The sequence below is a fragment of the Staurois parvus genome, unplaced genomic scaffold (assembly GCF_062004578.1).
Source record: "Staurois parvus isolate SC_StPar_1 unplaced genomic scaffold, SC_StPar_1.0 ptg000314l, whole genome shotgun sequence".
NCBI classification, from domain to species: Eukaryota; Metazoa; Chordata; class Amphibia; order Anura; family Ranidae; genus Staurois; species Staurois parvus.
The window spans coordinates 3281338-3294291 of NW_028318110.1; the positions used below are offsets into that span (position 1 = coordinate 3281338).

Sequence of the window (12954 nt, forward strand, 5' to 3'; positions counted from 1 at the left end):
CTACTGCATGCTGTGTATTCAATCTCTGGCCTCTGTGGCACTACATGACGATATGGACCCACAGGTACATACTTCAAAAACTCCTGACATTTTTAAATTCTCAAAAATCTGAGGGAGGGTAGACTGCTTGACCAAAGAGAAGATAGGAGACAAGGGACATTGGAGAGGAAATATATTACCTCTTTTAAGACAAGGACATTTTTTCTACTTGTTTAAATATGTATAGCATATTTCCAAAGTGTATATAAAGCCCATGCCAGATGTATGATTCTCTTGCAGTGTCATTTTGCCAGCTACAGAATCACTGAATTACAACTGATATTATTGTTCACTTTGACGTGTTGAGTATATTGCTGTATATACTGTTCTGTGATTTCTCAATTACTAGTAACTGCGTTTGAGCAGTGCTTTCGGCAACAATGGAGAAAATTTTGCTAATGATAATGGAAACTGAGCTTCAATGATTCAGCCTTGAGCTAAATGTCTCTTTTGACACAATCACCCTCTTGGCATGGCCCATATTCCTGGTATTTTGCATTTTGTAAGAAGAGTTTGTCAAATAATTGTGAAATAATGAGTTCATTTAATAAAGTTTTTCTGTTAAATTGTTAAAAAGTTGATGACCATACCTTTGCTTCCTCCACTAATGTTTAATGTTTTCTTCACATTGTATGTAATGTATGCTTTGTGTACTGCTTTCTTGTCAGTATATGATGTCATACAAGTTCTAATACATACAGAGCATGATGTTTATTTTTCAGAACGTTTTTAAACAATGAATTCATTGTTTCCTATGATTAGAAAAGGAAACAATAGCAGAGGTCAGTGGTCATGAAAAACAGGATAACATTAGGAAAAAGTCTCATCAACAAAGAATGCAGAAGAAGAATAACCACTAGTTATAAGAGGTGTTAAAATCAAATTATGAATGTAAAGAAATATATATTGTTTTTCAGAGGTGTTGCTAGAATTATGAAAGATCATGGTCACCCTTGGACACTTAGAGGAGAAAGAGTTGACATGGTGGCATGGTGGCATAGCGCACTACCCCAAATGGTGTTGGTGGCCATTACACTAAGGCTAGGTTCACACTTGTCTATCCTTGGAAAGCCATCTGCAGTGAAGCACTTTTCAAAGTTTAGCTAAACAGATATTGCTAGGCATTCCTGCCTCCTGAATACCTGTGTTTTTTTTTCTTTCCTGAATGAGACTAATGCCCAGAAACCAAAAGCCAAGTATTTGTCCCACACTTGCAGCATAGTCCCATTGACTTGAATGGCAGTGCCACCTCCAAATTATTTGGCTGCAGTGGATTTATGCTCTGCGTACGTTCACCTTATGTTCTATCTCATTTGCCACCGAATACAGTCATTTTGCATGAGGTAACCTTGGGGACTAAGATATGGAAAACAATAGTTTTTTGAGGAGGAATAACTACAGTTCACATGTGTGCATGTGTTAAAGTATAGACAAAACTTTTTTACTCTCATCCCCTTGTCTGGTGACAACTCTAAAATGCTGGATTCCTTCAGCAAGATTTTCAGCAATGCAACACACCCCACCACACTTACCCTGCTGTAGACCAGGTACATTGACAGTTATTGTATGAGTGAGTATGGGCCTCATTGAAAGAAGTCTGTCCCTGGAAAATGGAAGCCTCCAGATTTGTCCCCAAGAACTGGGCACAGTAAGGTGGGCATGTTCCAAATTGTCAGACTGCTCAAGCACTGATAGAGCGATTCATGCTGCCGCACAAGCACAGACTGCTTCAGCCATGCCATTTTGGATTGATGCTTGCCGTCTGGTGGGTTGGAGCTTGCACACTGCAAACTTTGCACAACACTACTCATCTCCCAGGTATGATGATGGGCCCCAACTGATGACTGAGACAAACCACAATCTGTGATTGTAATCTGCTGACCTGATCTGCTGAGGATTTCTCCTCTGCTCTCTCTGCTTCACTTAATCCTGACCATGAACTTTTTATGTCACTTAATCCTGACTCCTGAACTTTCTGTCTTTCTTAATCCTGACCTCTGAACTAAATGTGTTACTTAATCCTGACCCTGAACTTTTTGTGTGACTTAAAGGATAAGTTCACATTTGTAAAAAAAAATAATAAATGCACATCTTTTTGCAGGTCAGGCGATCATGAGTGCAATTCAGGGTTCTTGCAGACTTGTCAGTGTATCTGTCTTCTCGTATCTTGTACAAGCAGGCAGATACACTCTGACAGGAAGACACAATGAACTACTAGAGCTCTCAATGGCACTGGTAGTTCATTGAGAACTACAAGCCGATAGCTTGTAGTTCCCATTCACAGAATACTGTGAATAAATGATGCAGCAGTGTGGCATAGCACCACATGGCCGTATTTTTATTAAATTGTGACAGTGAGCAGGGAGAGAAGATCCTCTGTTCACTGTCAAAATGAGGGGGCAGGGGCTGGTGCATCTGTAACATGTTAACTGTTACACCCTGAATATGGGTGTAACATGTAACAAGTTACAAAAGGTGAACTTATCCTTTAATTCTGATCCCTGATCCCTATTTCTGACCCCTTAAATCTCTGCATTACTTAATCCTAACTCCTAAACTTTCTACTTTTCTCAATCTTGACCCCTACACTCTGTGTGTTACTTAATCCTTATCCCTGCACTCTGTGCTTTAACCACTTGGTAACCATGTTATAGCCAAATGACGGCTACAGCATGGTTACCCAGTTCTGGGAGGGTGTCATATGACGTCTTCCCAGAATGCACCCACCCACACGCCCCCAGGGGCGCGCATCCAGTGATCTCCGTGATCACTGTGTCCTACAGACATAGCTGATCACGTGATGAGGTTATAGGCCAATCACAGCTGCCTTTTACCATGTGATCAGCTGTGTCCAATGACACAGCAGATCACGGAGTAAATACAGTTGCCGGTTATCAGCAGCACTTTCCTCACGCTGTCACAGAGCACTGATGATCAATGCCCTGTAGTGCCTCCCAGCAGTGCCACCCACCAGTGCCCATCAGTGCCTCCCATCAGTACCCAGTAGTACCGCCCATCAGTGCCTAGCAGTGCTACCCCTCAGTGCCCCCAAGCTATGCCACCCATCAATGCTGCCCAGCAGTTGCGCCCTTCAGTGCACAGCAGTGTTGCCCATCAGTGCCACCCAGCAGTGCTGCCAGTCAGTGCCATCAGTCAGTCCTGCCAGTCAGGGCTGTCAGACAGTGCCGTCAGTCAGCACCACCCGGCAGTGTCACCCATTAGTGCCTATCAGTGACCATCATTGCTGCATATCAGTGCAGCATCATCAGTGCCTCCTCATCAATGCCCACCAGTGCCGCCTCATCAGTGCCACCTCATCAGTGCAGCCTATCAGTGCCCATCGGTGCTGCCTATCCTTGTCACCTCATCAGTGCTGCTTTTTAGTGCAACCTCATCAACGCACATCAGTGAAGGAGAAAAATTACTTGTTTGCAAAATTTTATAATAGAAACAAAGAAAAAATTTTTTTTCACATTATATAACTTGGGATGACTGCACTGCTTGTAATGTTTCATTGTGCAGTATTCAATGCAGTAATGGCACTTAATGAGCTCACCTCACAGTTTACAATGATTTAGCTACTGTAAGAATCAGATGCAAAATACAAAGATTATAATCTCCTTGGAATCCAACACTTCACAGTATCTTTTACCTACGCTGTAAGTTTTCTGAATGTCCCACAAAATTATCTTTTTTTTTTTCAAATGCAGATGGGAACACAATGCAGATACTGTAATACAGAAAATTGTTGGCAAACTCGTAATACTTTAGAAATCAGCATTTTCATTTTTGCTAAACCAAATCTGAATTTGAAAAATGCATTTGGAACTTAGATGCAATTGATGAAGAAAATGACATAAAGGTTACATTCCATGTTCCGTGTATGATTATACAGTGAAAAGCAATGGTCAGCCTTGGGCAAAGCAGTCTGGCTCTTTACACTACCAGCCTTGTTTCTGGTGGCTTACAAAGCATTTCTTTAAGGAGAAAACAGAACACCCTTTGTAAATAGAAGTTCATGTTTCTGAAAAGATGAAGTAACATTTAGGCAATGGCTGGTATACGAGATAATACACTCCAAGGAGGGCAGACATTGCTGTTTCAATATTCTTCTAAATAATCTATGAATTGTAGCAACATGCCACTAATCATGCTGGTATATTACTGAACTAAATAACTTGGTATTGGGCTTATTCGTTGCAAACATTAAAAAAAATTTTCTACAAGAAACTTATAATAACTTTATAATAACTTTATAATATCAGTTAATGTGCAGCCTCAGGATTTGAAAGCAATGCCTGCAAGTCAGTTTTAAGTGGAGGGATGCATGTCAAAGCATTGGTTGAGGAGAGAAAGATTGAATTACATTGTATTCAATTGTAAGTTATGTAAATAGTGATGGTCTAAAAGGCATATGTCTACTTAAAATGGAAGTTCAGGCAAAACCTAATTAAGGCTAAACCTACTGCAGCACCCATTTTAAGGCTATTCTATCTAACCCTGTAAAGAAAAAGACCTCTATACTTACCTATTTTGAAGCCGTTACATCTGGTTTGGTCTGGTTATAGAAAAGCTTTAAAATGGGGGTGGGTGTAGAGTTAACCTTAGTTAGGGGTTGCCTGAACATCCACATCTTTGTGGTTCAGTAGCTTTTGCTCAATACAATACATCAAAAACAGTGCATCAAAATACATATAATATAATATGGAGATATGGGCACCACCGTGGCTAAGTGGTTAGTATTTATGCCTAGCAGCACTAAGGTCATTAGTTTGAATCCCAACCAGGCAACTACCTGCACAGAGTTTGCAGGTTCTTTGGGTTTCCTCCAAGTACAATGGTTTCTTCCCACACTCCAAGACGTGCTGGCAGGTTAATTGGCTCCTGTCTAAATTTGCCCTAGTATGTGTATATATGAATGTGAGTTAGGGACCTTTGTCCCTAACTCACAAGGAGCTTTGTAAGCTCCTTGAAGGCAGGGCCTGCAAAATACAATATACAGTATGTGTAAAAGCGTAAATTGATGGTGCTATATAAGTACCTGTAATAAATAAGATATAATAGAATGTAATATATTATAATATAAGAGCTCATGCCCTCCTCCATTTTTCTATTAAGATCAATAATGCAACTATCAGTCCCTCCCGTCAAGCCAGGGTACTAGAGGTATAACCCTAGATTCTGACCTGTCCTTTCAACTCCAAATCTCTAAAAGTCGACCCTTTTTAACTAATGAAACCACCAAGCTTCTCATACCCTCTCTTGTTATCTCTCACCTTGACTATTGCAACTCCCTTCTCATAGGCCTACCTCTCAGTATTCTATCCCCTCTTCAGTCTATAATGAATGCTGCTGCCAAAATCATCTACAGGACTTCTCCAGAGCCCATCTGCTGGAACTCTCTACCTCAATCTGTCTGGCTATCCCCTACCTTGGCTGCCTTTAGGCGATCCCTGAAAGTCTATTGTGCCTCCAATTAAACTTTTATCCAGGGGCAGACTGACCATTTGGAAACTCGGGCACTGCCCAAGGGCCCGGGGTCAGCAGGGGGCCCCATGAGATGCCCCTGGTACCTTCTTCATAGGCTTTTTTGATTTTGATTTCCCCTATTGCCCGGGGGCCCCATAAGTTGTCAGTCCGCCCCTGCTTTTATCACTTTTATCAGCTCATCCCCCACAGTTATAAACTTTTGCACCACTTGCCCCATCCTATTAGACTGTAAACTCTTATGAGCAAGGCCCTCTTAACCTTCTTGTATTTTATTGTATTATAACTGTACTGTCTCTCTTTACATTGTTAAGAGCTGCACAAACTGTTGGCACTATATAAATCCTATATAATAATAATAAGAGACATATAAAACATCAAATGCACAGTGTACTGGCATGGTGTAGCATTCCAGGTTTTATCTGATAAAGAGTATTATACTTAGATATCATGATAAAAGGTCCGAAGTTATGAAGTTCTTGCAGTTCTTATGTCTCCTGTTCTTCTGAGTCAGCTGTCTTATGGTACCTTTCTCCTATTCCAGTCAACTGAAAAGTTGTAGTATCACACCATGATAACTAGACACCATTTCCACACAAAGCATGAGGACACTGGGGACAAAGAGGTTGAAAGAGACAGTGACTGTTTGTCAGTTGCCAGAAAACTAGATGAGTTGCCCTTCTTTGCAAGCAGTGTGGTTCCTATATATGAAGCATAAAGAACTATTCCAGCAAAAAAGTAGCAGGAATGAGGACCCAGCTGGATCTACTGAAAAACAGGGCAGCTGTCTGGAACCTTTTATTATATGAATATGTTACTTACAGCAGCAACGTATGTGGATGGCCTGCCAATATGCCAGACTAGGCTGTGTGCTACTACTTATAATCTGCCATTGTCTATGTTGGTTACGGTATGTAGAAATCCAGCCCTGAAAATGAAAGATTCTTTAATGTAGAGCCCTATGAATTATCTTTGGAAACAACAGCAGGAGGCAAGTGTGCAGTGTTAATTACATCTACCTCTGTGTTGTCCTTTCCAAGTTGCATCATAAACTGAGTTCATAAACTGTGCCCAGTGCACAATGCTACCTTTATATCAATGCTTCTGGCCTGTGACCTTAAAACTTCTGATACCTTTTTTGGAGCCAGGGATCTCCATACTTTCCAATGCAAGGGCCAGATTGTATATTTTACAAATATTTGTGGGTAAAATTAAAAATATGTTTTAAAAATAAAAAATCGATTTTGAATGAAAGACTAAGTTTTACATGGAGTTTTTTTTAATCAGCATTATATGATTTAGAACATCATATAAAAACTTCAGTAACACAAAGCAAACAAATTCTAATTAAATATAAGCTCATCAGTATCCCCCATCAAAGTCCTTCTTACATTGGAATTCCTCTTACATCAGAGTTGCCCTTCCATCAGAGTCACCCCTTACATCAGGGTCCCCATCAGAGTCCCCGTTATATCAGAAGGCCGGATAAAATCTTGCAGCAGACCAGATTTAGCCCATGAGCTGTAGTTTGGACCCACCAGTCTAAGCAGTAGAAGGCGACAAGACTTCCATTTGCATAACCAAATTCCATTCAGAAAATAGCAAGAGAAAAATTACACGGTGCTAATGGTACCTCTGCAAACTAGGCACAATTTTAAGGCAAGCTGAGTTTTGAAAAGAACACCACAAAAGTAAGTGTAATTAACATATAACCGTCTAAATGTACAGGGTGGAATTAGAGATATCATATCCACCAAATAAGCATCAGAAAGTATCATCCAGCTATAAATTACGAAAAAAAAAAACAGAAAATTGGGATTTTGAGTATGATTTTCAGGAGACCAAAACACAGAAAGAGATAAAAGTATCAATATTTTATTTTCCAAAGATAAAAGATGGAGGTGAGAGATACCCTCCAAACGTGTATGTATACAGAGGAAAGAAATTGTGGCGCCTAAGACACATTTGTCAGTCTTTTGTATTTCAATGGTTTTTATTAATTTTAAACAGTATAAAACAGAGGCAACAAAACACGCCCACGCAGGGGCTATCAATTGCACCGATAGAAAATGCATAATAGAGCAGACAACGCTCTAATTCCAATAAGGCAAAACGTATGCCCACGTAGGGGCTATCAATGGCACATAGGTAACAATAACATCAGTGAAACTCAGATTATCGCAACTAAAGACAGCTGTCCACTGTCACATCAAAACAAACAGAAAAGGAAAGAAGAAAAGCAGAGAAGAAAGAAAGAGAAAAAAAAAACACACACCAGAGAGCAAGGGTCCATGAGCGCCAATACAAAACTCCATCACCTCCCTACACTGGCCGGGGGGAGCGTGGGAAAGGCATATTGCAACCATGGCTCCCATATTTTCAAAAATTTATGTTGAGAGTCGTTGCATATACTCGACATCTGTTCATTGAGCATCATAGTAGTCATACGATCCCGCACCCCCTGAAAAAGTACAAACGGACTCTTCCAGGCCTGGGCAATTGTCCTAGTGGCCGATAAAAACAAATAGGAAGCCAACCGCTGCTGACGAGCCAAGAGGCCCGGTATGGGGCAATGAAGCAAAGCATACCGAGCATCCCGGCGTATGGAGAGATGAAACAAAGTGAAAAGGAGGCCAAACACACGAGACCAAAAACGAACCAACCTCGGGCATGACCACCAGATATGCAGTACATCGCCACGATGGCCACAACCCCGAAAACATCGATCACTACAGGCAGGGTTAGCCTGGGCCAAACGAGCCGGCACCCAATACCAACGAAACAATACCTTATAGGCTGCTTCCAGCGTGGTTGTATTAAACGAACATTTAGCTATGAGGGACCAGGCTTTATTCCAGTCCTCCGGATCCACAGCCATTCCCAGGTCGCGTTCCCACTGAACTACATATGAAAGAGAAGTGTGCGACGAGCATCTGTTCAAAGCTGCGTAAAGAAGGGAGATAAGGCCCGGGGCGCCCGGACGCTGCTGGCAAAGCCGTTCAAAGGCAGATGTCTGACATGGGAAAGCAGAAGTGGCCCTCAGCGAGAGTAGCCAGTGCCGCAATTGAAGGTACCGAAAAAATTCCGCTGGGGGAACATCCCGAGACTCCCGGAGGACATTCCAGGTGGGAAAGGACCGAAAAATCAAAAAGTGTCGCACCTGTGAGAAACCATGAGCCACCCACCAAGAAAATGCCCTCGGGTGATCTAGACCCGGCGGGAAAAGAGGGTTATTAACGATTGGAAGCAAGGGCAGGAAAGGTGACATCAGGCCACTGGAGTAACGTACCGAGTCCCAGACTCGTAGGCCATGGAGCAACATCGGACTCAGCGCCGTAGGGCGCAGGGCAGGGGGAAGCCATAGAAGTGTCGATAGTGCGATAGGGGCACAATTAGGCAGTTCCAGCAGGACCCAGAGAGGAACATCGGAGGAAGCGTGCAACATAGACAGCGGGGCAATTTGGCTCGCCTGATAATACTTAGTTACATTGGGTACCCCAAGACCACCTTGGAGTCTATGAGCAAAGAGCGTATTTCTAGAAACTCTGGGATGCTTATTGGCCCAGATAAAACGCATAAACTTCGCCTGAAGCAACCGAAGAAAATTAGGGGGATTTGTCAGTCTTTTGACACGTTTCATGAGAGTTGTTTCCTCAGGACAGAGGCTCCAGTCAAGGTTTTAGAATAAACTTCGTGATAAAGAAATCAAAAATATATCATCAATACAGTATACACATGAAAACACAAACATGTCAGTATATAGGTTTGAGATGCAAATGCTATATATATATATATATATATATATATATACAGTATATATATATATATATATATATATATATGGGAAAATAATTATTTGATCCCCTGCAGAAATTGTAGGTTTGCCCACTTACAAAGAATTGAAGGGTCTATAATTTTATCAAAGGTGTACTATAAATGACAGAGATAGAATATCAACCAAAAATCCTGAAAAAAAACACATGATACAAATGTTATAGATTGAGTTGCAGTTCAGTGAGTAAAATAAGTATTTGATCCCTAAGCAAAACATTACTTTGTACTTGGTGGAGAAACCCTTGTTGGCAAGCACAGAGGTAAGACGTTTCTTGAAGTTGGCTACTAGGTTTGCACACATCTCAGGAGGGATTTTGGTCCACAATTCTTTACAGGTCTTCTCTAAATCCTTAGGGTTTTATGGTTGTCACTTGGAAATTCGAAGTTTCAGCTCCCGCCATACATTTTCTATAGGATTAAGGTCTGGAGACTTGCTAGGCCACTCCATGACCTCAATGTGTTTCTTCTGGAGCCACTCCTTTGTTGCCTTGGGTGGTATGTTTTGGGTAATAGTCATGCTGGAAGACCCATCCACGACCCACCTTCAGTGTTCTGGCTGAGGAAAGAAGGCTCTCATCCAATATTTTACAATACATGGCCCAGTCCATTGGCCCCTGAAAGCTGCAAAGTCAGCCTGTACCTTTAGCAGAGAAACAGTCCCAAAGCTTAATGTTTCCACCTCCATGCTTAACTGTAGGGATGGTGTTCTTAGGGTCATAGTCAGCATTTTTCTTCCTCCAAACACGGCGAGTCAAGTTAATGCCAAAGAGCTCAAATTTGGTCTCATCTCACCACACACTTTCTGCCAATCTTTCTCTGAATCATTTAGATGTTCATTGGCAAACTTTAGACGGACCTGTACATGTGCCTTCTTGAGGAGTTGGACCTTGCGGGCGATGCAGGATTTCAATCCTTGGTGGCATATTGTGTTCACAATAGTTTGTTTGATGACTGTGGTCCCAACTGCCTTGAGATCATTAACAAGTTCTCCCCATGTATTTCTGGGTTGATCCCTCACTTTTCTCATGATCATCCTTACCCCATGAGGTGAACTCTTGCATGGAGCTCCAGACCGAGAGTGATTGATGATTATTCTGTATTTCTTCCATTTGCAAATAGTCGCTCCAGCAGTTGTCTTCTTCTCACCAAGATTCTTGTAGCCCATTCCAGCCTTGTGCAGGTTTACAATCTTGTCCCTGATGTCCTTTGACAGCTCTTTGTTTTTGCCTATGGTGGTGGCCAAGAAAGAGATTCTGTGGACTGGTGTCTTTTTTACACATAACCAGTTGTCATTAGGAGCACCTTCTTAAATTAACAGGACTAATTTTTTTTCCACGTGAGCACATAGCCAGTCTGTGGGAGCCAGAATTATTGTTGGTTGGTAGGGGATCAAATACTTATTTTACTCACTGAACTGCAACTCAATTTGTAAAATTTGTATTGTGTTTTTTCTGGATTTTTGGCTGATATTTTGTCTTTATTATTTAAAATACACCTATGATACAAATTATAGATCCTTCATTTCTCTGTAAGTAGGAACTGTATATACAATATATATATTATTATTATTATTATACAGGATTTATATAGCACCAACGGTTTGCTCAGCTCTTTACATTATAGTGGGAGACAATACAGTAACAATACAGTTCAATACAAGAGGGATTAGAGGGCCCTGCTCCTTGGAGCTTACAATCTAGGAGGGAGCATATATATATATATATATATATATATATATATATATATATATACTGTATCTATATATATATGTATATATATTACAACCTCCAAAAAAGAGACCTGTCTGTACTGCTAAAAAAATCAGAAAAAAACACGTACCTGTCTGAAAAAAAAGAAGTCAGGCCAGCTTGAGAAAGTTACACGTTGAGAGACTGTCAAATTTCTCTTAGGGTCACAACTTCTTGCCCCTGTATACATTTTATTACATGTTTGGGGATGCAATCACTTACCTCCATTTTATATCTTTAGAAATTATAATATTGATGTCTTTATCTCTTTCTGTGTTTTGGTCTCCTGAACACTTTACTGAACGTCTCATTTTTCTGGTTTGTTTTCTGTAAGCGTAATTAGCGCTTTACACCTACTTTCCACAGGATTTTATTGGAGATCCCCTTTAATATCCAGATGCTGTGCATTATTTAGCAATGTCCTTTCTAAGTGAGGTATGTGTATGTACATTGTCTTGTGTGTTATAGACTACACAAATGCCACATAATCTGTCACTTATAGCTAGTATGTGTTAGTGACAGGCTACAGTCTACATTCTCTAACACTTTGTTATTTCAGATAAGACAACATGGAATCAGTGATATGGCTTCATCTAGCTCTGCAACACTCTAACCATTTTCTCTGAAATCAAGTTGTAGGCTGCAGCTCTGTGCTTCCAGAGGGAGGGTCTAAAACTGAAGGTAAACTTGATTGCACTGAAGGAAGTGAGTGAGTGAAACACAGCTGTACAGCCTGTATCCTGTATCCTGACACTCAGAAGATAAGGTGGCTCGGGGGCTAGTGGAGCTGTCCTACCGGTATATGAAAGCTTACTTTTCACTGTCCTTATTCAGATTTTCTACTGTAATCTCCAGGGGAAACACAGCGACTGACAAAATCAGGGGATGTTTTTTTTTTTCTGTATGTGAAAAACGACGTAACTAGCAAGCGGACATCCTCCTGTACTCCACATCTGGAAAGTAAAATCTCAAGTTTAATTATTGAAAGCTCCACACAAGTAAGGAGGGTGTGTATCAGACAGAGAGCTGTACTTGTAATTTGTACAACAGGAAAAAAAAACTGGATGCAAGGAAGAAATGGCTAACATTTTACTTTGGATGTATGCTTATGTTGTGCCAGTCTTGTTGTGGCATCTCTACCCTTGCAGTGCTTCATTTGAAGGTAGTGCATTTCACCTGGAAGCTGAAGGTAGCACTTCAACCAGCAGCAAGACTGACTCCAATATCATAGATGTGCAGCAGTCCTACATCCCAGCCAGATTGATCCCACCATCACAGGTAACTCTATCTATTCCACCTTTAATGGGTTAATTACAGATTGATTATATTACAGGAAGCTGTTTTATATATAGAGAGAGAGAATGAATTATACTGTGAAATATACAATAACACAATAAACTGCCACTAACATTCTATTGTATTGTGCATTCTAATACAGTATGTATTTATTGACACATAGTGATGGATGTAGGATGTCTATAAGTTAAAATGTAACACTTTCGAGAATGAAGTTTTTCAAAGTTATGACATCAATACGTATGGATAATCATTTGTGTAATCAATGCATATTAATCCAAATGAACCATAAAACGTACATGTATAGTAAGAGTATGAAAATAAATAATCATATTAATAGGGACAGATCAGACTTATGAAAGTCCTATTTTGACACCAGAAAGGAATATAAATGTTGAATTTTGTATAATGTGAATATGTACATTGTAATATAATTACAAAAGTAAAATTGCAAGTAAGTGTGAAATAGCACAAAGCTGTGACATTTATCTTTTTTGTTAAAATCTACACATCCATGAACTACGGGTCAGAAACATGACGTCACACAGGA

The 12954-nt window shown here is 40.5% G+C and overlaps 1 protein-coding gene across 1 annotated transcript in view; it reads left to right on the forward strand.

Annotated features, from left to right (window-relative positions):
* Window positions 1–11817: 11817 nt before the first annotated feature.
* Window positions 11818–12954, forward strand: part of LOC149457556 (laminin subunit alpha-4-like) — a 148210-nt gene continuing 147073 nt past the window's right edge. The window contains exon 1 of the mRNA XM_089683540.1: window positions 11818–12386. Coding sequence (XP_089539666.1) covers window positions 12186–12386 — 201 coding nt within the window. The 5' untranslated portion in view covers window positions 11818–12185. The remainder of the gene's footprint in view (window positions 12387–12954) is intronic.